The 26212-nt window shown below is 41.0% G+C and overlaps 1 protein-coding gene across 2 annotated transcripts in view; it reads right to left on the reverse strand.

Annotated features, from left to right (window-relative positions):
- Positions 1-4081: 4081 nt before the first annotated feature.
- lrfn5a (leucine rich repeat and fibronectin type III domain containing 5a) overlaps positions 4082-26212 on the reverse strand; it is a 115480-nt gene continuing 93349 nt past the window's right edge. For both annotated transcript variants that reach the window (XM_023431589.2, XM_087170006.1), the window contains 5 exons: positions 25989-26144; positions 24755-25014; positions 22600-23067; positions 6900-7173; positions 4082-6172 (listed from right to left, as the gene is read on the reverse strand). In XM_023431589.2, the coding sequence (XP_023287357.1) occupies positions 5213-6172; positions 6900-7173; positions 22600-23067; positions 24755-25014; positions 25989-26144 (2118 nt within the window). In that variant the 3' untranslated portion in view covers positions 4082-5212. The remainder of the gene's footprint in view (positions 6173-6899; positions 7174-22599; positions 23068-24754; positions 25015-25988; positions 26145-26212) is intronic.

The following is a 26212-nucleotide window of genomic DNA, read 5'->3' on the forward strand; positions in this document are numbered from 1 at the left end:
ACTTAAACTGGATGTGACACAGGATTGTCGGGGTCTTTGTTCCCTGAAAGATCAGCCCTGTAAAGACATCTAGTTGTGATGCAGTGTTGACTGTCAAAGGCCACCAAAATTCAACTTGACTTTGGGGCGAATTTACTCTGCCACCGAACGAACAAATGATTTTGCTGTTTTAAATGTTGGTTTTACGCCGCTGTCACTCTGCATCATGCTCGGTTTTTCACCATTAGATGTCAGTCACACACTTCAGGGTTTGTTTAGGGTTCGAACTATTCTGGCTCAAAGTTATAACTGGAGTTCATTCATAAGACTCTTAGTACTAGTATTTTTTTTTTTTTTTTTTTACTCCAATCCATCATCTCAGGCTTTTCCTCATTCATTCAGACTGTCTTTCAAACATTCACTCCCTCTGTGTGAGGCAGGCCAGCCACACAGCTCACGCTTCCACCGGATGACTTCAGCTTCTGCTGAGGCTCGATCAGATGGCCTCTGTTAAAACGCTCCACCAGGACTTTCACTCGCCACCAAAACTTTATTCATTAGTTTTTTTTCCCCCTCATTCAGAATGCGGATGAGTCTTTATGAGTTGAAACGCAGTGTAAATGTCACAGATTATTACTTTAAGCTTCTTCTGCTGTTACACAAACTATCATTCACTGTATAAAAGCTGCTGCTAAATCCACAAAATATAAAAAGATAAATGAGGGAAAATGAAAGACGGAGAGAGAGAGAGAGAGGGAGAGGGGCAGGTTTTGAAAGGGAGAGAAAATGAGGAAGACGCATATAGAGAGGGATATTCTTCTGCAAAGCCTCTTACCATTAAGCATTTACAGCTTAAGAAATAGGCATTAGAAGGTCAGTCAAGGAGGCGTGAAGCAGGACGATACTGACACACTTTTAAAGAGAGGAAGATTGTGGGTGTGTGAGCTCAGTTCTGAGGCTGTATATGGGCTGGCTGTACAGCAGAGGCAATGGGCTTTCTACGCATATTAAATGAGGAGAATTATGGGAAGGTAATTTGTTTCCCCTCTCATCTTCTCCTATGACTCTCCAGCTACTCAGGTTCCTGTTTAAACATTCACCTGATGTCTGCTGGCGTCATCAGCTATTGAAATGTAAAACCCGGCGGAGAACCTGAGTGTGATAGGAGAACGATAGCGGGGGGTGATTTTGTCTTTAATCCCGCAGAGAGTTTAGGTTTGTATCTCACTCTCTTTAATTAAATAAGTTTGTCAGGAGAAAACATGTGACTTCATTACTAAGAATTTAACCCGATGGTCTTCCAGAAAACACAGAGTAAACACTTAGATATTCTCACAAAGGTCTGTAATGATTCTCCGTCAGTTCAGTCAATTCAATTTACTTCATTAAAACAGCAAAGCCTGATAATTGAAGAGAGAACATCCATTTGTAATTTCCTGTCAGAACCGCTTCATGTCAAACAAATTCCAGTAATTTAATTGCAAAGTGAATACATTTTCTGCATTGACGTTAACTAATAGTGACTTCACCCGTACTGGCTGTGGCCCCCAGGTCGCCTTCCCACCGTAGCTGCTGATGTATAAAAGCAGACCTGATGGTGTATTACAGCTGGGTGAGGCGGAGAGTGAGAGCTTAGTTTGAAACTTGGTTCTGTTGCCTTTTTTGTGTGAAATGCTGATACATGATGACACAGGTGGCTGTCACGCCAGGGATCAAGTTCATTTGAACAAGTGAGAGCGCATATCATTTGTCCTAACCACAGCAGTCTGGGTTAGAGTCCAGCCCGAGGCCCTCTGCTGCCTGTCATCCCCTCTCTCTCTCTCTCTCTCTCTCTCTCTCTCTCTGACTTCCATGTCTCTCTTTCACTGTGGTAATTACAAGAAAGGCAAAAAATGCCCAAAACATAACTTAACAAAACTAAAAATCTGAGACCACTTTCCCAGAATGGGAAGGACTGCGGTGTATGTTTGTTTTCCTGAGGAAATACTAAAGTGTAGGAGTAGGACACAGACCTTCAGTCTTTTTCTGAGGTGATCGGGTAAAGCCCAAACTCACATACTTTACCGCGGTTACCTGATGAACTTGCAAATATAAATATATAGGCTGCTTTACACTGATCGCTTGGTTAACAGTTCATATTCATCTAATGGAATTAATAGTAGTTTGGCTTTCAAAGAGGTGACGTCCCTTCTCATGCGGTTTCTTTCCGGGCCTCTGGCTGTTCTGCCTAACCTGTTTGGTTTGGTTCAGATGAACTCTGGTTTGTTTGCCAATTTGGTCTGGTTCGTTTAGGCTGCTGGAAAATGATGCCAATTAAACAACTAGAGCGAGACTGTGGGCCTGTGGGCGCTGTCACACCTGTGTTTAGGTTCAGTTGGTGCAGACCATGGGGAAAAAAATTATATCTGGCTCACGTTCTTGGTTTGTTTTACAAACAAACCAAGAGGAGTAAACACAAAGTCACAGAGTCTGATACCTTATTGGATTTCGATTGGACAGTTTTGGTGATGTCATCCCGTATCACCAGCCCATCATCAGGAGCAACGTGAGGAAATCAAATCCTGGTCACTGATAGCAGTTCATGCAGCACTTCAATGCTTTTAATGTGTATATTTACATATTTTCTCTGGTGTCATAAAGAACTCATGAAGAAATAAGTGATTAGATCTTCACACTCAGCAGAGGGATTTGATTGGAGTTTAGCTATGAAAATCGTGTTAAAACCACATATTTTCCATCACAAAACATTGTGGTTGGTTTCTTTAATTTCCACAAATGAACTGCACAAGATTCAGCTTGGAAGTGGACCCAGACCCTCTCTCTCATGCTGTCTTAGTGCGGTTGTTTTGGCAACTGACAGCTTTCACACAAGCCCAAACGAACCATGCTAAACGGACAAACGCACCAGGGTTAGGTGTGAACGCACCCTAAAAGACTTAAATTTACAAGAGGCCTCTTTTTCATCCAGCTTTTACCTGTATGTCATCATTTATGACAATAGTGATAATGATAACAGTCATTTATTAATTTGTATGCTTTTTGGCACCACCAGAAAAACATAAACAAACACATAAGGTCTATAAAGTGCTTGTAACTTGCCGTCACTCACCAGAGTTAATTACCAGTTACCGGGAACAGTGTATCCTTTCTTTCTTTCTTTCATTCTTTCGGTGTCTAAATAAATTAGACCACAGACTTCTACATCTTGCTATTCTGCTCTTATCATCCTGGTGTACTTGTTGTTAAATACCATTCTGGCCCAAGTATAAGACAATGTTTTTTGAGGATTAGTCATTCACATATTCACAACTACATGTTCCATTTAAATGGAGTGAGTGCCAGCACTTGTGTTACAGTGTGCGCCAGAGTGAGCGTTGTATAAGAGAGTGAGAGCGCAAGTGAGAGCTGAAGTCCTGCCCCTTCTCTTCGCTTGCTTTTATTCCACTTGCATGATTGTATTACTCAACAGCTTTACTCAAAGCGTGTTCTTTACTTTGTGTTTAAAAAAAAAAAGAAAAGAAAAAAAAAGCCTTTCATGTGTTCCTAGGTTTTCAGTCTGTTTTCACCGCTGTACTGGGCATTAATATTTGAAAACCTCAAGATAAAACAATGATTATTTTTGTTATGATTCTCAGTGATTTGCACACTGGCAAAGCCTCATGGGAGCATTTTTCTGTATTGTTACACTCTGATAAATGTGTTTGCAGCCAGGAAAAAGTGGGAGGATTGGAAATGAGATCGTCTGCTATAAATAAACAGCCGAAGAAGATTTGATCTATCAAATTACAAAAAGAAGAGTCAAAATGTGAAACTTCAATTATTCTAACTTAAAAGCTGCCACACATCTGTTCTGTTCTGATTTGCAGTGGGAAATTGTTTTTTATTTTTCCCGAAATGAAAATGAAAATTTAAGCCAGATGAAAAGTGATTTTAACCTCCCGTAAACGTGTTACTGCAATCACAGTAGGAACTGATGCTGATGACATTATTGCATCATTTCCAACTGCTAACTCTGTGATACCCTCATCCCTCACGATAAACACGCAAAGATCCAGAAAAATACATTTCCAATGCACATGAAAGACACGTGTCACATTTCCACTTTTCATTTTATCCCTTTTTTATTTTACACAACATAACAACACAGTACATGTTGTCTTTTTCTGTACAGAAGCTTTCCGGGGAACTCGTGACCAACACAGGCTGTGGAACACCAGTGTCAGTGAAAAGCTTGCAAGGTTTTTTTATGTTCTTTTTTTTTTTTTCTTTATTCTTCCCTTTAAAAAATATTAATTTCATAAGAGGTCCGTTAAAGTCTTCTGTTTGTTACTTGTTGTCTCAGTTTGTGTCCGTCTGTATGTCAAGAAAACATCTGTACTCCTCAGTAGGTAAGAAAGGCTATGTGTGAAATCTTCTATTCCTTTGTTTGCCCCCCCCCTCCCCTCTGTCCTAATCCCTCGTTCGTGGAGCCGTGGTGGAGTTTTAAATCCAGTTCTATCATCTGTCAGAGGGTCTGTTAGTGCAAAAGAAGGCACCGACTGCTGTTCTCTTGCAACCGTATGGACGCACGCTCTCTGTGGGCATGTGAACGTTAAGAATGGTGTGCTTTTCAGTTCTTGTATTGTTGTTGTTTTTTTTCATTCTTTTTTTCCTGTAATTATTCCCTTTTTGTGGTATTTTCAGATAAGGTGAGTGTGAATCGGGAAATGACGTGGCGAGCCCATTGTCTTGTTTTCTTCTTGTGCTATAAAGTGGAACCAACGAGACAACCCGAGGACGCTACGAGACAAGGCAAGTTATCCACTCGCTGAATGACCGACTGCAAAACAGATAGGAAAATGTCAAAGTGAAAAAACTGTAAACTGAATACAAAGAGTTGTGGAGAAAAGTTATGAAAAATAATAATAAAAAAAAAACCTGGTTGAAAAAAGAAACAGTATGGACGCAGAACACACACTCGCAGTCAATCATCCAGCTACAACATGAACACACACACACACACACCAAAAACGCAGATTCTAAACGGCAAAAAACATATGTCACAAATGCTCACACACACACACACACACACACACACACACACACACACACACACACACCTGTACCCTCACTCACACATCTAGAAACAAATTCAAACTAACACACACAGAGAGTCTCAGACATACACTCATACAAAAGATAAACAATAATGGATAAACCAAAGTTTATTTTATAGTCGCCGCCTCGCTCCACTTCAAACCGTGCTTTCTAAGATCCAGTCTGAATCACAGCGTCCTTTGTCCGAGTCTCCCTCCCCGTCTTTAGGGAGCAGCATCCCGCTCATTGATTGGCTCCTTTTGTTTCGCATTATGCGCCCTATTCTGGGCGCTCCTCCTCCCTGATGTGACGAGTGCGTCTTTGAGCCTCCCTCACTGAGCGAGTACCTCCTCCTTGCCCTGCTCCTCCCTCCCTCCTCCACAGGGAGAGTCTGGTACTTGGCGGAGGAGGAAACAGTGGCGGAGGAGGAGGAGGCGGTGTGGGGAGCCCGGCGCAGGATGGGCGTCTCTCTGAATCGGATGGAGGGGACGGGGCTCGGCGTGGGGTGTTGGCTGGAGAAAGGGGAAGGAGCGAAGGGAGGCGGGGTTTGGTTGAGAGAGGTGGAGTTGTTGCGGTTGGTGTTGAGGTTCTCCAGAGGGATGGAGGAAGGGAGGAGGACGGAGGAGGCAGTGGAGGAGGAGGAAGGAGGGCGTTGGGAGGTGGGGAGATTTTCAGGGATAGCCGAGGCGTTGGAGCACGCCGAGCCTGGCTTACTTTGGGCGGGCATCCGCTTTGGCTTGGGTAGTGAACCGGTGGTGGTGGTGGGCGTCGAGATGCCGGCCTGAGCTCTCTCTTCACCTGCTTTCTCCCGTTCCTCGGCTCCAGCTGTCGGGCTTCTAGCCGCCCAAGGCTGGCTGAGAACTGATGTAGTGGTGGAGCAGTCAGGCAGGGAAGAGTCGGACGAATGAGTCATCGTATCCTTGCCCCCTCCTCCTCCTCCTGCTGCTGCTCCGCTCCTCTTCTTTGTGCCTCCCGAGAGGTCGTCTAATCCGATTGAGCCATGTTTAGAGGCGCTGGGAGTCACAGTGCATCCCTGCGACTGCTGCCCATTGGTCTGTGAGTGAACGTTGGTCATCGACATTGAAACGCCTTTACCACCCTCCCCAGGGTTACACACCTGTGGAAAAAAAAAACACAAGGAAAGGTTTTCATCCTTTTTTTTCCACACTCAAATATTTGTATATGAACTCAGGGCAAAATGACAAAGAAAATATGAACTCAGTGACCAAGAATTAGCTACAAACAGAAAATCTATTCAAATAAATACATTATATAAAAGTGAATCTAATGTCAATCTTGTCAGTTTGAATCCTTGTAAATCCTGCAGAGTGAAATGTTTACAGCCAAGGACCTTATGTCTTGAGCCACAATTATGACATATGATCGGTTAGACTTAGCTTTGATGTAATTGTTTAATACCTTTACACGCAATATACCTTCTTGACAATATATATATATATATGTATAAAAGTTTCTACATTTAGTTACCCTTTGCCATTTTTTGTCACCATGAAAAGAAAAAAAAAAATCATGATGTTTTTCCTTTTCATGGCATGAATGGACTTTCATACAGGGGTCAATAATCATGTAGTGCTATGCAGACTCAGAGATGCATTCTGAAATCTTAAATGCTCAAAAATGGCTTGTGATTGTTTGTCACCGCTGTGAACGAACGCGTTAACAGCAGAAGTGTAGTGGTGCGTAAAGGCAGGTTTAGATCTGGGCAGTACATGGCTGCCATGCGAATAATCCCAATTGTCTCACATAATGAAAAGCTCTCTCTCCTCTTATTCTCTCTCATTTCTGGCAGGAGAGGATTAAGAGTGACAGACGGAGAGACCCACCTTGTAACGTATCATCAGGATGATGATGAAAACGAGCACCGAGGCCACTATTATCCCTCCAATGATGATGATCATAGTCCCGCCGAGAAACTGCGACTGCATGAAATGACACCTCATGTACTCTGACTCGGTGGTGAACTGCACACAGCCGACCACGCGGGTTGCTGTCAGAGAGGTGATGACATCATCGTAGATGGCCAGCACGCAGAGGTCGTACTGGGTCCCCGCGGCCAGGTTGTTGACCAAGAAGTTCTTGCTTGACGGGGGGATCATTCTGTGGACGGCACAGGACACACAAATGTTTATTTAAATGTGTGAGTTTCAACAAACTAAAGGCACTTTGAGAAGAATAATATACAACCAGTAGAGGAATGTGCTGGTAAGGCTATATCCCAATGTCATGTACTGTAACAGCTTTTCTAGATGGCCTCAAACCATATGGATTTATATGGCCTGACATCAGTCGTTAGTTAAAGGGCCCATATTATATAAAGTGAGATTTCTATGTATTTTTTGATTATAAAGCAGGTCTAGGTTCTATATCAATACTGTTAAAGTATCAAAGCGCTCAGTCCACAGAGAAAGACACACAGTCTGTATTCAGAGACTGAGCCTTACAACAAGTTGTCAGGATTTCTGTAACACTGAGATGTCACAACAAAGCAGTCACTGCCCACCTGGACCCACTATCCAACCTGTGTTTACCTGATATCGGTCAATCAATCGCTAAGAAAACAGTCAGCCAATCAGAAGAGAGGCTGTTGTTACTAGAGCTCCAGAAAGAAGCCTGACAAAGAAGATGTAAAACTACACTGAGATGGTTTTAGGTTCTTAAGGCCATAAATAAATCTTCTTATGGATCAAAACTTCAAATAAAACACAGGGAAAGTGTAAAATATGGAACCTTTACATTTTCTTGACCAGAACTTTACACTATCTCAGACAACTCCGAAACCCTTCCTGCTCATTATTTTAATTTGATAGATACTGAAATGCTCTTTAGAGTTGAGGGACTACAAACATAACATGAACATATATATTCATTACAGCTGCTTTAAACAGCTCTTGTACTTTGCCTTGGGTACAATTACAAGCAACATTTCTTAATCTAACAGTAAGGGGACTGGCAGGACAACATTATGTGAATGCTCTCTCTGTACAACCTCAATAATCCATTTACTGGAGTGTAATGTGGTAAAAATACTCAACAGGGAAGTAAAAAGGAAAAGGGTATAGAATCAATGCACTCTGCTCAGATGTGTATAGCCGGCTGCTGAATCCTCAAAAACAGAAACCCACAAGTCATCAGCTGGACAGGAGTCCAATTAAATGATTTACTATTGCAAGGACGTTTGAGCAGACGCCCTTTCACAGCGGGCAAACTGTGTTCCAATTGAGCACAAGTGTAGAACAAAATCTTTCACAGTGAAACACAAAAGGGAAATAGTTTTCAATCAATCCATATATTCGTTTGGACAAATACAAAGGTCTTTTGCCACTCCGAGTTAAAGTTGGTTATTCTTCACTGGTCGCACTGACTGAAGAATTTGCACATTTGTCCCTCAATTTCCTTTAAAACGTCTTGTCAGCTTTCCCCAGGTTTCCTCATTAAAATGCTAATGAAATTCCTCATTAAAACACAAGAGGCCGGCCGGTTCACAGCTCGCGGCCTCGCGTGCACCGGGAGGAGCCGAGGGTTACTTTGGCCAGGTTAAGCATCTGGTCTGGAGTTGGAGTTAAGTGAAGGTTAGGAGACATGTAAAGGTTTAATGGTGAGTATTAAGAGCAAGAGGATGAATGTAGTGGGAGGTCATTAGTGTGTTCCCAGCGGAATAACAGCACAAGGATGCAAGAGAGTGTGTGTGTGTGTGTGTGTGTGTATGTATGCGCGAGCATCTACAGCGATCAGCCACAACCTTATAAACAGTAACTGGCTTTAAACGTTTATCAAGATATTTTTAAACTGTGTAGATTTTTAGGTTGTTAAACGTTGTTTTCTATTACTGATACTACAGGCGCTTCCACTAAGGATACATGAGCATTTTGGAGGGTGTGAGTGTGTGTGTGTTTGTCTGTGACCTTTCAGTATGATTATGGTATCTCTGTATATGTATGTGCGTAAATGCATCATCTCCTCGTGTGCATCTTCACGTTTCGTGGCTAAGATGTGAATGATATTGGTGATTGACGATCATCAGAACGTTCGCCGATAGCTCATCTCTTTAAGACATGAGCTATCAAGACGATATTTGACTTGCCCGCCACGGAGCTGCACTGTGATTTAAGAGCGGAGGAGATCGACAGACAGAACACGTCATTTAGTTCAGAGTTCAGCCTTAAGAACATGTTCCAACAATCCAATGAGTACACATATAAAAAACACATATCCTAGATACATGCAGTATTAATGCGTCAGTAAACAATGGTCTCTGTTTGAGAGCATGACAGCGTTTAAGTCTACGAGAAGATGATGGACCCAGAATGTGCAAGGTTAGGAAACAAACACTTTTTTTTTTTTTTTTTTTACAAAAAGATATTAATGCTTTGCTGGTTAATGTGAACCTCAAACACACGACACACATTCACACACACAAGGCCCAAGGCCACAGCAATAATGTGGAAATGAATCTTTGTCTGTGTGTATGTAGGCTATGTGTCTACAAATGTAACCGCTTGTATCTGAGCTTTTAAGTGCAGGTGACATTCCGCTCCTGTCATTAATCTTCAGTCTTCAGTGTGACTTTATGTGTCCCACCACAGGAATAATGACAGCTGGGCAGTGTGTGTGTGTGTGTGCGTGTGTGTGTGTGAGTGCGCATGTGTGCATGCGTGTATGTGTGTGTGTGTGGTTTGCCCCCATACTGATGAAAACATCAAGCAGAGGAGTGAACACTACTTGTTTTAGTACTCATGAGGTCATATACATTGATCATAATTAAAACCAGTTATTGGTATCAATGTTGTGGCTGATCATTGTATTCTGGGTGAATATCAAAAACAAGGGGTGTTGGACCTGTTATCATAATGCAAAACTATATAACTGTTGTTATCAAAACATACAAAGGTGGCAAATATAAGTGAAAACCAACATAAAGGCCTCTGGTTTCATCTCAGCAAACCTTATCAGCAAATAGCTCATACACTCTGGGGTGCGTATTGTGGTTTATGGTGGAACACACACACACACACACACACACACTGCCCAGCTTGGTGCGGTGAACCTGATGTGTTTGTATTATGAATATTTCGCCTACTCTGAACAGCTTTGACTGCCGCAGTCGCACCTGTGACAAACAAATGACAAACAAATCTCTGTCCTGATTCTGTGGAGAGCCGCTGAGGCTGCACTGACTGTTCCTGTCACACTGACATCATGTTATCCATCAATCCCCGGATTCTCCACTGAATTAACAGAAAGCTGGGAACTATTTTCATGCTCTTACTCCACTGAAATATGAAACAATATGACAGAAACATTCAGTGCTCCACTCCACTAATGTTAGTCTCTGGGTGATGGGTGCGAAGTATCCACGTAATCCTCATAACTTCACTTGCTTCATGCAAAGCTAATGACTGAGTTATTACATCTTAGTGCCACTTTTTATTTTTCCATTAACACAGCTTCATTAACATGCACAAAATCTGTCTTTTTTTAGGGGATTTTGAATTGGTAAGGAGTGGGCTCAGTGCCCCCCCCCCCCCCCCCCCCCGCAGCCCTAAAAGGATAAGCGGTATGGATAATGCATGGATGAATTGATTCAGAAGAAGATAAGAATTGTGATTCATATATGAAACAATCACCAGGGGGTTTTTTAATGGTCTATTTATCTTAACAAGTAGAGAATAAAGTCGGATATTTTTTGTCAAACTCGTACAATTTATTCAAATCGTTCCAAGTGAACAAGTTTGGAGATTTTTTTTTTTGTTTGGTGGTGGTGACAATGTTACCTTATGAATAGTTTTATTATAGGAATATTAAAGGAAATATTTCAGAAATTCTGCTTTTAATTTGAACAATATGACCATCTGTGCCATAAACATATTTGGTGTGATGAATAATCATTTTCATGTTCACACTTGTGTATTTCATTCCACAAGTCATTCATTCCAAGTAATTGGAATTGGTTAATTAATTAAATGGTTAATGAATAAAATTAGATAATAACATGGAGAACTCTCCTGAACGACTACAACACCACTCTTCCCAAAGAGATTCCTTCATTTCATCCTTTTGATGATGCACAGCACTGTTGAACATGTCAATCCAAAATCAATAGCAGGAAAGAAACATAAAGACCATGGAAGTACATCTCTGCTGTATTGGTACAAGACGAAAACCCCTTCTTCTGTCAGTGTACCACCATGTTATCTCTTATCTCTCTTGATCAATATCTTATAGCTCCAGAAGTAGAAACAGACAGTGATTCTGTTTGATAAATCTCACATTATCTGGATATTGATCTGTAGGTTTTGTTCAAAATCGAAGGGGAAACAATCACGAGTGAAAACAGTAACAAGGCGAGTTAAAAACCAAATGTTGTAACTCTGAATATGTTTTGGTTGGAAATCTATTAATGGACACTAATTATCTGTCTTTCTCGAGCGTTTGTTTGCTGCTTAGCCATGTATCTGCATGAATAAATGACATTTTCTCTCTTCTCCACTTCACAAACCTTTGCTTCCAAGAAACCATTAGCTACATGACTCATCCTGGACACAGGCCAAATTAGACTGTCTCTAAGCAAAATCCATCCGACCGGACGCTCCGGCTAATGAAACTCGCATTGCAGAGTTTTCATTGTGGACGTGTAAGCCAAGCTGTCATCATTTATAATTCATAGATACATGGAACAGTCAGAATATTGACAATATGTTTGGCTTATTTGGACCCTGTTCCGCTGCATGCTGAGTGCACAAAATACATTTTCATGCAAATCAGGTTTTTTTTTTTTTGGTCTTGCATACAATTATTTCTTGACTGTGTGAGCCGTTAGCATTTGTGAACTCATCCAAACTGACTCATTCATTGTGGCTAATTTCTTTGTGTCTGAGCTGGATCTTGCTGCCAGTATTTGAAGCCCTACAGTGGGCAGATGATTGCCTTGGCCGAGACTATTACACTAATCTATCTACTGTGCTCTGCCAAGCCCTCAGCCCAGGGCGTCTGTGTGTGTTTCTGGGTTTTATCACAATTTACACAAGAGAAAATGTCTGTGTGCACGCTCCTCTATGAGTATGCATTTGTGCACTTATGTCTGCATGCATCTGCAGTATATATGTGTGGACATGCGTGTGTGTGAGTTCCATTACAATAATCTTCCCCTCCCATGGCAGCTTCCTCTTCCCTGTGGCTGTCACTGTGTCCGGCCTTCTGCCAACATTCATCACTGATACAAGTCTATATGCTAGTAAAACCCAAACTCTTATTGTGTGTATCGGCATGCACACGTGTGAGCATGCACGTGTGTGTGTGTGTGTGTGTGTGTGTGTGTGCGTTAATCAACTTTAGCTTTCCTTTCCTCACTCCAGCTGGGACGAAGCCAGCAGGCCAGTGTGATCTCCATTAGTCGCCCTCAGCTTTTTGTCTCAAGACAAATGACTGCCTCCATGCACAGAGCGGTGAACTATGATACCAGATTGTTCTATTTCAGGGCATTTCACATGATTAAATATTGGACAAAACCTACATGCCACAAACATGCATTATTCCAAAAGAGAAAAATGGCATTCATGGCAATGATTCAACACACAAGACCAGGGTTTCTAGGTCGACCCACAGCAGTGCGATAAGGGGCCAGGGCTCCTATTAACTCAGCTGCAGTCTGTAGTCATTGGCTTCCCTATAGCGGAGCCCAGTCTGACCATGTGTGACACACTGGATGAACAACTTCCAGTGTTTTTAAATGATATTCACTGCTCTGGGCTAGACATGAAGGGGAATACTGTTTTTTGCATTTGATCAGAGGACTGAAAGTTTGTGAAAAACTTAATATTCACACATTGTGTTAAAATGTTTGTTTTCTTTTGATTACTAACACCTGGCAACTGTTTTTAATCAGCATTATTACCTCCACCAAGGAGATCGTGTTTTCACCTATATGTTGCTGTATGTTGTTTATTTCTCTGTTTTTCAGCAGGATGAAGCAAAAAGTACTGAACTGATTTGAATGACATTAAATGTACTCATTTGGGCAGCGACTTACAAGTGGGAGAATGGAGCATGGGCCAGGAAAGATCCAGAAAATTTACTATGATTAAAAAATTTTGGATGGACCGCAACAGCTCGGCCAGCTCTTTAATCTCCCTCACTGACTGACTGACTGACTGACTGACTGACTGACCATATTTCAACCATTGCTCAGCTAAATGCCAGTTGGAGTTTCACCATTGGCCGTTAAAGTATTGATATAGATAAACATATGAGTGGTATTGATCTTATCTAATTCACACCAAAGCAAATAAGCACATTTCCCGAGAGTGAAGTTAAAACAAAGCAACTAGAACATACTGCCCATGTGTCAGGTGTCTGTGACATCAGACATATCCCAGTTCCATCTGCTGTTGAAGATCATGTGATGTGACTGAGAGCTCCAACTACAGAAACTCTGCTGATGAGAATCATGTGATCAAAGGGCCAGAATAGCCACTAAATGACTTGTCTTGATAATAAGGGTCATAAGAAATTTTCATTTTCATTATATTATAGCATCTACCTTTGTTGTAAAATAATACACCAAAACTCTGATAATAAGGCTGTTTGCATTCCTTATTATGTATATTTTATTATTTCATTCATACATCGTCTATCTGGTTTATGCTTCTGAATGTTTTTATTTGCTCTGTAAGGTGTCCTCAGGAGCCCAGGAAGGCGCTTGTAAATAAAAAATGTATCATTATTATTATCCAAATTTTTCTGTAAAACTGAAAGAATACAGTAATTTGGTGTGAAATCTCAGTAGTATCAGTAGTATGTTACCACTACCCACTCTTGTTAGAGGTATTTGAATAGAAAAACATTGTGAAATTGCACAGTAGTGTTGCTCAAACTGGGAAGGGACCAAAATGTGGGTCACAGATATCTAAAAGTAGGTTGTCCAATTATTTCAGAAAATGCTATTCAGTGCTTCTGGCTAAAGCCTCCCATGCCACCACATTGCAAGCTAGTCTAAATTCAATAGCCTGAAACATGGAAAACTTTGTCAGATAAGCCAACAAAGTAGCACGCAAAAACAGCAATGGGTTTTAATAAACTTTTCTTGACACTGCACTTTTTAAACATGTGTTACCCTCATATTTGCAAATAGTTCTTTTTGCTTTCATGTTGTGGATAAACTAAACAGTAACATGCCATTCAGTCTGTTAAGCAAACGACACAGTCCACTGTAAAGCAAACAATTGCAATCAAACCAGTAAAGATTAACTGGTTTCCAAGCAGAAAGTGAAGAGGATTAATGGTAGTTCAACGTCCGCTCCATTACTGCTGACCTCAAAGCTAATGTAGCTTACACAGCAGATGGCACAACGCCATGCTAATAGGTCTGAGTCTCGAAGGCAGACAGAAAACACTGCAGAAGCTAGCTTCTTATCTTTGTTTTGCCATGCATAATGCCCCTGATGCCAGAGCTAATGGTTAACAAGCCTCCACACAGCTTGTAGTCAGAGGTGGAACAGGGATTTTGAGGCCAGGCCAGGTGGGCTTTGCTAACACCTCCCCATCCATTTTTATTCATTAAACTCTGCTCGACTCAGGGAGAATAGTTTTACACTTGGTGAAAAAGTAAACATTAGCCAGCTAACTCGCGGATTAGCAATGATTCCGCAGTGAACGAATGAATAGTTCCCACCGGTGGTAACTTACTCAGAGGATTAGGATAATATTTTCCCCACCACTGAACAGTTTGACAAATTTTATTTTAATAACAGTCATAATATTACAATAACACACATTGCCACTTTATTGAAATGCCAGTATTTTCTAAAAACTGTAATTATCCCGACCTTTTGATCACTTTCCTCATAATCATTATCACACACTAAAAGATCTGAGAAGAAAAATAGCTTTGAAGTTTAGCTCCTGTATTTTGAAATACAGCTGCCATCTAGAGGGTTTTAACAAATCACGGTGTAATGAATTACTACTTCCTGTAAAAGATGGAATAAAAGATCTAATAATATAAACTAATTATAATTTGGAATTGAGTTTTATGAATATCAAATTACTCTTATGGATAATTTGTCTAGCACTACAGATCAAACTGAGCAGTTTGTTACACAGAAGTCAAAAACTTAAAGCTGCTGTTGTCAATATTTTTATATTCAAAAGAAATGAAATGACCATGTGTAATGTGAAAGGTGTAACATAAGTGTATTACCCAACTCTGTAGTTTCCCTGAGCTCTATGGAGCATTTTTGCATCTTAAAGCTAATTGTTTTGGTTGTATGGCCTGATACTACACTAGCCAGCTGCCACCTGTCAGCAACAAACATCAGACATGTAAAGTTAGCATTTGGCTAAAGAAAGGAAATATTTCTATTTTCCAAATGGCCAGAACTATACCTGAAATTAATGAATGAAAGCTAGTGCTGCTCCACGTCTGCTGAATGTGTAAATATACACAGTTTTGCTAACAAGTTCACCATGACGTCATAAGGAAAACGTCAGTCTTGTGTTTTACAGTTTGTTGCGCTGCCCCAAATAGCCAAAAGTAACTTACAATGTAAATTGAATATTATGAAGGACTCAGTTTGAACTAATAGCAAAATAGTGACAAAAGCTTCATTTATACATTGCTGATGGAAAATGGAAAATGATTGGAATGTTATTTAGTGACCATTATGGCAAAGCATACATGTGATTTATCATAAAAAATGTTACATTTAATATAGAGCAGATGGGAGGACTGGTTTGACTGGTTTCTTCTCTTGAATGACCCCCACCAGCAGGGGACCCAGTTTTGTCAATTCTTAATTCCAAAACAAAAGCAATGACGCTCCACACTTAGCAAGATCTCATTACTGCTGAGCTCAGTGCAAACATGCACCGCAGAGTGGATGTCAAAGTGCCGTGCAGCGAGAGCTGTCCCAGATGCGGGGAAGACATTTCAGCACTATCTGTAACTGGGTGTAGACCTCCATCTGCCCAGCTCAGCTCCATTCTTCCATTTAGCTGAGTCATCTACATCTATCCTTAATGCTGTGGTTGGCTCCTTCCATACTTTCCCCCTCCATACTGTTGTTTCTTCACTAATCCATTCTAACTTTCTGCCCCTTTTTACTCCATCTTTCCTTCTTTCCTTGCATCCTCCCTTTCTTGTTGTCCTTCATTTCCTCTTACTTCCAACTTGTTTTCAATTTATCCTCCCACCTCTTCCTTGCTCCCTTTGCCCATGCTTACTACTGCTTTTACTTCCTTCATTCCTTCCTTTCTCACAACCTCTTTCTTCTTTCTTCCTCCCCTCTCTCACCTCACTGAAGAGTCATATAAATCTTCTTTACGTTCTGTTTGCCTCCTTCTATCTCTCCTTTCCTCCTTGCGTGCTTTGCTGCCTTTCACCACTCGTCCTTCCCTTCTTCCTAGCTGCTGTGGTAGTTCCCCAGTACTACTCACCTGCGTTTAAAACCCCATAGACTATTTACAACAATAACACTGTTACGTTAAGCCCACGATATGTTTATGGTGCTATAAAATCAGAATTGGAACATAACTGTGCGATAAAGGCAGAGGTTTTTTCACGCCTTAAGCACAGCTGAGCTAGGTGTTATACCTGGGCCGCAGGGACCATTGGCAAGGATAAACTACTTCCTCCTAGCGTGAGAGGGAGGGACAGAGGGAGGAGGGGGAGTGGGCCTTTTTAAAAGCCTGGATTCATCCCGAACCCCCTGTTGTGTAGCCTCATAAAAAAGCTTGCCACACAATTTGCTTGATGTGTAGTTTTTTTGGCAAATGGCAACCAGCCCCTGTAGCTCGATGGGTCTGCTGGAGTGGAAAACAACTGCTGAAAGAACATAGAGGAAAAAAGAACAAAACAAAACAGGCAGAGCAGAGCAGAGCAGATGAGGACTAGGGTGGAGGGAGAATGGGTTTTGCGTGTGTGTGTGTTCTCAAGTCAATTGGTAAATATCAAAGGAGAGCTCGGGTCCAATGAAAGAGAAATTCAGCAGATACTGTATGTTGAAAAAGTAATGTCTGCAGACTTGGAAGCCACAACTTAACCCTTTGTTGAGGGCTTATGTTAATGTATGGCAATGGCAAACAGAATTTCAGTATTTCATTGAATTATTTTCAAAGCTCAGGTTGGTTTAGAGCTTAGTGATTATCATCCTCATCTCTACACTTCATAATGTTCTGAGGTTCAAGCTGACTCTCATGCATTTAATATTCTTGTCTTTGTCATTTTTCATTCTTTTCTAATTCTCATTTTTGATCTAGTTGCAATTATTATCATCGCCTCCACTGATAGCCTCGTTACACAGCCTTAACCCTGCATTTCACTGCACATATTGAATGAGCATGTGACAGATTCAACCTGTGAAAACTGCTATAGGCCATGTTCTTTTTTGATAACTGGTGAGTTTCGCCTTGCGGGTGTTCACATTTTATTTCAAGAGCTGGTTCCATAATTTCCATAAAACCAAGTTCAAGTCCACAAACTCCTGAATAAACCAAAAGCTTCAGCAGGAAGACTTTGAAACACCATGTAGAGCAATAGTTCCCAACCTGGGAGGTCAGGACTCTCACAAATTGTCACAAGATGAGTATAAATGGCTGAAAGAGAAAAACTGTTTATTTTTTAGAGGTTCCTGAAAAAGAAAAAAAAAAAAAAGGTTTGCTTGAGACTTAAGTAAAGCAAAACCCAGCCCAAATGCTGTTACATTATCATTTACCTTTATCAAACAAAAAAATGTTAATAGATATCATTATAATGGAAAATCAATTATATCTTATTAGAAAGCTTTATTCCATCAATCTCTCTTTCTTCCTTTCTCTGTTCAAGGCTCACATATCTTCAATAGGCTTTTTAGCCATCATCATTTTGAATCTATTCATTGACTAAACAATAGATATGCTCATCTCATAATTTGGGAATTCATTCTTTCTGTAATCCCAGAATGGCTTGCAATCATCCCAACCCTTAATTAAGGGCAATAATTGCCCCTGCAGCTGAATAAGAGCACAATCTTCTTTGTGGCCGTTTTATGGATGTCAATGTCAATGCTGACGGTGAGTTTTACTATCATCATCGACGCGGCTGTGAATTGTTCAATAAAAACCAGCGAGGTGTAAAGGCCAAACACTGCACGTGCCGCCTCTGCTGCGATAGGTCATGTGTGAAAGGTCAGCGGATTATTTCATCGACATCAGCCTTCCCTTGACCTGACCCTGAAATAAGGAGTTAACAGCTGAGGCTTAGAGGGCTGTGTGGATGACTCAATTTAGCTCCTAGTGAAGAAAGGAATACAAAAGAGATTTAAGAAAAAAAAAAATCCAAAGTTTTCAAGTTGCTGAGTAGATGAATGAGTAGCATCAGGGGGCGAAGAAAAAGTGTTTCTTTTGGGCGCTGTGTAATACAACCTCCATGTTTACAGCTTCTGATAAAGCTTCTATTGGTCCATACATTGGAAAGCCTTGACGAAAAAACAAAATGAGCCTGAATTCTATCAGTTTTGGGTTGACTCCTAAGAAATGTGTTATTTAACTGTTCTGCAATCACAGTGAAAGAGGGAAAGTGAATTCTGCGCAAGAAAATTCCAGCAGCTTTGGCATCTAAACAAGAGAGGTGGCCAGTCTTTTACCTGTCTATGCCCAGGGACCTGTTATTTCACAATCTGTCCGTCTGGACCCAGATACGATGCAGGAAAATGGTGGATCGATTGAACCAAAAATATATAATTAATTTGATAATTTAAATTTTTGCTAAAATTGACATGTCCAAAATGAATCGATGGGCTTCCCACCAACACCCAAAATGTAAAGCTAATTGTACTGTCTGAGACGGGCAAGAAAAAAGCCTCAAGAATGTTTTAAATGAAATTTAAGACTTCTGCTGCCTTTTTTGAGAGAACCTTATAAAGGCCCTTCACCACTTTTCGAGCCCTCTTATTGTTCAGGTCCCCCCAGGGTTCAAACTAGTCAGTCAGAAAAAAAAAGTCAACTTCTGAATGAAGGCGGGTGCTTCTGGAGAGAAAATTGATGCTGGGAGCGGGTGGTGGTGATTGTTGCTTGACAAGAGCTTCAGCCATTGTTGTATTTATAATTATATAAAAAGAGGTTATAATACACCCTCTGACCATGCTAAGTTTTCAGAGCAGACCTGAGGATGCAGCGAGTCGCTATCGCAAAGTTAGCTGATTAGCGTGCTAACTTCAGTAGAAGAAAAGACGTGACAGACAGTTTTTGCTTTCCACCACTGAAGACAGCTCTTTGTGAGTAAAGGAATGAAGTTTGATGCTGAACAACATTTCTTTCATGTCAGTAAACAGCTTATAATTATAATGTTAGCTATGTAGCAATAACTACAACTGACAGAAAGCTCCATTAAGACATGACATTTGTGTTATAATTAACATTACTCAATAATATTCAATGTTAATCATGAGATTCAAATGTGTCATTTTATTATAGATAACAGCTGCATAGTTGGTCAGTCATGTCATGACAATGGTTTGTTAAATGACTGGTGACTTCCATTTGAGTTAGCGTTACATTAACATTACGGTCAGTGGTCATGCACTCTAGCTGTTCGGACAAGACAACAATAAAAAGACAAAACCCACACTTTCATTTTTCAAACATAAGGAAAAAAGAAAAGAAAAAAACATCTTGTGTATACAAGAAGCATATTAACCAGAAAACAGGCAAGGTTTCCAGTTTATTGTTTTGCCCACTCACATCATTAAGTTAACCAGCTGCAGCTGAGAACAATCAACCTTCACTTGCTGCAGCTTGTTAAGACACTGTTGTTTTTGCATGATATAATTAAAACTGTGGCTCTTGTGATCTGAAATTCACAATTTTGATATATAAATGATGACTTGTTCAGTCACATTTCATTTGAGTAGTAATTACAAGGAAATACTCATCATTACTTTAAGCGATTGATCATTGCTCCACTAAACAAAACCTGCAATGCAGAGAGTTGCTGAGTGTGAAGAGGTTTTACTCTTGTGGCCGACTGGGCAACAGGCCGGCCTCTGGAACTGAAATGTAACACTTAAGCTGGAGGACGGGCGTTCAAACACCGCTACTGTATGAGTAATCATCTGCTCGTCTCAAGTGTCCTTGAGCAAGACACTGAATCCCCGTCAGCTCCGGCAGCGCTTCTCTGCAGCTGACCCTGACCTCCCTGTGGAAGGAGCTGTGGGTGGGGTTTCCCTGCATGGATCAATACAGAATCAAGTATTACAACTATTACATTTCAGACATGCAGCGTGTCCATGAGATGAACTGAACCGGAGGGCGGTGGGGGTATGCCGGTAAAAGCTTGAAACTATCGCTCACTTTTCCATCTGTTTGTGCTGAAGTCACAGTATGGAGGAATCATACAGGAGCCCCTCCTACACCCAACAACAATATGTTGAGCAGGTGGGGAGTAAAGTGCACAAATGTCAATGTGCCGCAAATCGATAAGCTCTCATTGAACCTGAAAGTAAGAGCTCTGTGTGTGACAATAGGACCAGTCTTCCCCAGTTGGTCATTCTCTTCCCCTCCCACCCTCGCCTCACTCATTCCCCCCTCCATTTTCCACTTGTCATCTTCTTCCCTCCCTCTTTTCTATTCTCTCTCTCCCTCTCCTTCGCCTCCCCTCTCTCTTCTCTGTGTTTGGGTAATGAAAAAGAAGAATCGATGAGTTGCTACTTTGTGCCAGCAGAGGTGTTGAATGGAAATCAATCCACTATCTAAAGACAAGAGAGCTGCAAAATAACACGGAGACACACAAATGAATATTGGAAAGGAGAGAAGAAGGGAGAGCGAGAGGATGAAAAGACAGGAGGCAAAGATACGACTTTGAGTTAGGTGACAGGGAGGGGAACAATGGTGAAAGGCTCTCTCATCACTCCACCTCCGTGCCCCCACAGGAAGCTATTTGTTTGTGCCTGTCATTCTCTCTGAGTTAATACTTTCCAACAAGTATTTTTAAGCGTCACGCTTAAAGTATAAACTCAACCTTTTGTAGGGTGAAAACCCTACAAATGCAAGAAGGCTTTAGTGTGCTTTGAACAGACGTTTAGTGTGAAGAACGAGAGATAGATAGATAGATAGATGTGATCTATGATGTGATCTATGATGTTATCTCTACAAGACAGACAGCTGTAAATCCCATCGGCGCCGTCTCTCTATGATGCATCCTCTCAATGGGGTTAAGTGCTGATGAATTATGTACAGAGATTAGGAATAATATGAAAGGCGGATAACACCAGCAGAGTCTTATATGAATGATCCGTGTTTGTTAATTATACATTGGTGCAGTCAAAGAGAGATAAAGATCATACATTCAAAGCTTGTGGGAAAAAAAAAAAAAAAAAAAATATATCTTCAGAGATGAATTTCTTAATGACCCTGGGCATTGTCATCATCGTGACCCAGACAGTCAAACCTTACTCTCTCCCTGCTCTCGATGATGACGATGTGTACTGATGAGGTATGTATGGAGATTAGCAGAATATGAAAGGCAGATTATACTGGCAGATTTCCCTTCGAAGGCTCTTTGTGTTTGTTAATTCCCGCATTTCACCAGGGTAAATATTTAGCTCAAATAACAATCATTCCCCGCGAGATCCATCTAATCTTTGTAATCCTGAACAAATAGCAAAAGTCAAGAAAGATTGGCAGAGCTGTTCCTGTCAAGGCCGTCCCAGTGAGTCAGCAGGGGGAGGGGGAGCTGCGTTGTTTTGGATGAGGATTGTGAACTTTCTCACTGTTTCTGTTTTGTCCCCCGTCTTTGCCGTCACAGCCCTGTTTCATCTCCATGCTGGTCTATTACGCCCTGATATGAACTGATCTGTCTGCGCCGTAATTTCATACACAGTGATATATGTAAAAACAATGCACTAAGTCTTCAACATTACTACTATTCTGTTTATAATAATTCTCACTTGATCATTTAATAGCTTTTAATATTTTTTCAATTGCCGTTTCTTTTCGGTATACAGTATATCCTTGGCTATTTCCTACTGTACATGCTGCATACACGCTGTACTGTTTATATCAATAGCTTATATTTCATTTACGGGATCAGAGCATTGTAGCACTCTCATAGCGCCCTTGAAATAATATGGAATAATAATATCTCTTAACGTGCCGCAAAAGGTCCTATCTATTGTAGCATCTTTGAAGCACACTTGTAGTGCTTTTGTAGTTCCCTTGTAGTTCCCTTGTAGTGCCCTCATAGTGCACTTGTAGCACCCTTGTAGGGCCCTCATAGCACCATTGTGGTGCCCTTGCAAGTGCCCTTATAGTGCCCTTGAAGCACCCTTGTTGAGCCCTCATAGCACTGTTGTAGTCCTCTCAGAGTGTTTGCCTATTTGCCTCAGCTTCATCTGTGTTGTGTTACTATTTCCTGTGATCACATTTTCCAATAGGATCATTACAGGTACATGTAATCTACTGTAATCTAATTGGTACAGCTCAGACCTGGGTAATTGTTTACCTCCACTCAGTGTAAACTGTCTGTCTCTGACGTAGTGATTCTGTCAGTCTTACCTGTACACCAGCGAGTCGTCCTGGCTCCCGTTGTACTGGATCTGGAACATCCTAATGCCTGGAATATTCCTCTGGAAGTTGAACTTGATCAGAGCTGTCGACGACGTGGCTTCAGCCGTCACCACCCTCTTGTCCACGCCGCCCTTCACGTCGCCCGTCACGTTGCTGCCGTTGGCCCCGCCTCGGGTCGACGTGGAAATGTCCGACGATCCCGGGTCAGGCTCTTGGATGTTGTTGGTATTGTTGGAGATGTGAGGGAGTTTTATAATAACCAGGTCAACTGTTTGGTGGGCTTCACCGGCAGGGTTGGAGGAGATGCAGGTGAAGGAGCCGGTGTCTTTCACAGTACTGATGAGGATGTCCAGGGTCCCGTTGTTGTAGACCAACGTTCTGGAGGAGTTAGACACCAGTTTGCCCTCTGGAGAGATCCAGTGGATGGCTGGCTCTGGGTCACCTCTCGCCTTACACCTTTAAGGAAGCAGTAGAGTGGAACTTATGAGAAACAAGACAGAATGGGGTCAATTGTACAGTAAAAGCAGAGAATTTCTTGATGGTGGTCCCTTCACTTTCCCTCGTGGACCTAAAGTGGAGGGAAAAGACTCTGATAGTATTTAGACTGTCGACAGGGCACATATTCTTTAAGTTAAACACGCTTTACCCTACAGCAAAGATGTAGAAATAAATTTTCATTAATCAGGTACGTATGAAATAATGACAGAGTACAGTTACATGTAGATCTCTGGTGACATGTTTTGCCTTGTTTTGCATTGAGTTACTATGTAAGTACTATATATATATATATATATATACAATAAACAATAAAGCTATAAATACAATAAACCAAGGAACTACATGTGTGACTCATTCATAATGAATGTAGTTCAGTCATGAAGCAGAGATGTAAATAGATTTTAAAGCCTTATGACAAGTAAGTCATGTAAGTGAAACACTGAGGGACTGAATAAAAAAAAGAAATTGATATTTTTTTTCATTGAGAAAATTACAGAAGAGAAACATTGTACACCCTATAATTTCTTTTTTTTAACACCACCTCCCCAGTTGCATATAAAGAACAAGCAAATAAAAAAAAAAACAGTCTTCTGTTACCTTTCCCTCCTTTCCAATAGCGACCCCCCCACCCCCATCCCCTGGATCTCTCCTCACAAAAACAAAACCAACAAAAGATTTTAAGTTGGTCGCACTGCGCGCTCTCTTTAACTAAATTGTAAGCGCTCTGGCCACGGACCCCTCCATCAGGACAAATTTGAGCAAAGAATTGGCCCACTGTCGCCAAGCCAGGGAATGTTTTGTAGGTGAATGACTGTAATTAAAATGTGTGCAGTTATAATGGGCTTTGAAGTTGTTAAAGATATAAGCAATAAAAAAATAAGTCATTGAGACCCTTCACTTATTCTATACTTACAGTGAAGTAAAACAGAATAAGCTCAAAGGGAAATGTAGTGATTTTTTCAGTGGACTTTGCTGCAGGGTCACACTAACAAATGTCTGACAGTGTCCGGACATGTATTACCTGGTATTAGCTTATTCCCAGTCATGAAGTTATAAAATAAAGAGTGGTTAAACTATTATCATTCATTAACAAATGAGATATATCAGATAAAAAATCATTATCAACACCTAACTGTGTACCCTGACTCTTCCTTGGCTTTTTGCAGTTTTATGCTGCAAAAACTGAAAAACTTTGGGTAAATTCATCCTCTGATAATCTGCACTTCACCTTATACATGGAGCTGAAGACAAGACACAATAAAGGAAAGAGAGTAATGGCATCTCATTGATTTCCTTTGCCCCCTTTTTTCTAATTTTCATCATATTTCCACACTTGAAAACATAACATCTATTATGATTGGAAGCGTGTGACCAATATATATGCAAATGAAGTCATTATTAGCTTTCTGTTGTCTTGATTTAGTTTTGTCCTTCCTAAATTTTTGGTGTAATGTCCCTGTGTTGTGCTTCATTGAACAGTAAGGCATTTCATGTATTCTTGAGCGGTTTATAAACACAATGCACAGCTACAGGAACTAAAATAGAGAGCGTGTCTATGTGTGTGCTTGTGATTGCTTATAGGGTAATGAGGAAACTTATTAAAACTGATTGCATCTATTCACACTATTAGAACTAATACTGATACCTCAGTGCGACTCGCTGTCCTTCAAGCACCCTCATCTCATGGGAGTATCTGGTGATGAGGGGGGGTTCACATATGAACTCCTCCTCTGGGATGGACCAGAAGTATCGACCAGAGAGGAGTTGGGGTGAGGCGCATGTCTCCAGGTCGTCCTCCCTGTTTAACCTTCTCAGCCACAGTAACTCACAGTTACAGTGGAGAGGGTTCCCGCCAAAAGACAGTGCGAAGGAAGAGGAGGTCATGATTCCTGATGTGGCCAGAACCTGGTCGTGTGAAACAATGATTCAAAAGTTCAGGCAAAAAGTTATTTTCCAGTAAACCTCTGCTATACATTTGATTCTGGAGCTGTTTATGTGGAGGATGTGAAAAACTGTTCTTTAACCTGTGTGACTGTAGAAATCACCAGGGCCGGAAAACATGAAACATGATTCAAAATGTGGATGAAATAAGCATTCATTCGAAGAAGTTTTAAATTAGCTTTGAAGGGGCTATTAGTAAATTTTCTCTGCTGCTGAGTGTGGATTTTTGCTGGGAGCGGGTGGTGGTGATTGTCGCTTGATAAGAGCTTCGGCCATTGTTGCGTTTGCAGGACAAGAGGTTATACTACATCCTCTGAGCAGCGCTATGTCTTCAGGGCAGATTGGAGGCTACAATGAGTCGCTATCGGGAAGTGACAAAATGGACCGGGGCTAGCTGGTTAGCGTGCTAACTTCAGTTCAAATTCAGGAGTTTAAGAGGTGACATTGGTGTTCCTTTCCACCACTGGAGACAGTTCTTGGTGAGTAAAGGAATGAAGTTTCATGATGAACTTGCTGCTTCTAGACTGGTAAGTGAACAGCTGTTAATGCTAACACTGGCTGCATAGCAATAGCAAATCTGGCAAATAGCTCCTTTAAAACAGATTTACAGTGGTTTATCACTAATATGAAAGTTGCCCCATTGACTGCCATAGTGACCGAACAACAAAGTTTTGCTCTGAAGGGTCATCACATTTGTCCCGTCTTTAAGGCAGAGATGGAATTGTTAATTACGTGGAAAGTTGTATCTTTTGCTATAATGTAGTTTGGTGATTTTAAAATATTCTACCACTTTGCATGAACTGTTACCGTAAAAACAATATTAGAAAAAAGAGGTTTCTTATGTCATGAGGATATATGATGTACTCCATCATCAACTTAAAGCTTATTTGACCAAACTGTTTGTTGGGTTGGGTTTTAATCGTTTGATTAAAGGATACCTGAGCTCGTTGAAAAAGAGGGTCTGGTGGGAGCTTCTGGAGCTTATTGGAGGTGACGTCCAGCCGGTTGAGTTTCTGTAGCAGTGAGAAGGTTCCCTCTGGAATAAAGTCCAACATGTTGTGGTCTAAACTCAACGTATGGAGGCTCGTCATTTTCTGTCGGAATAGCAGAGAAAAACAGATTTCTTTATGATTTTACCTTATATAAGGATGATTTAATACTT

This window comes from Seriola lalandi, unplaced genomic scaffold (genome assembly GCF_002814215.2).
Source record: "Seriola lalandi dorsalis isolate HSWRI2012SDOR001 ecotype SW California unplaced genomic scaffold, Sedor1 jcf7180002054925, whole genome shotgun sequence".
NCBI lineage: Eukaryota > Metazoa > Chordata > Actinopteri > Carangiformes > Carangidae > Seriola > Seriola lalandi.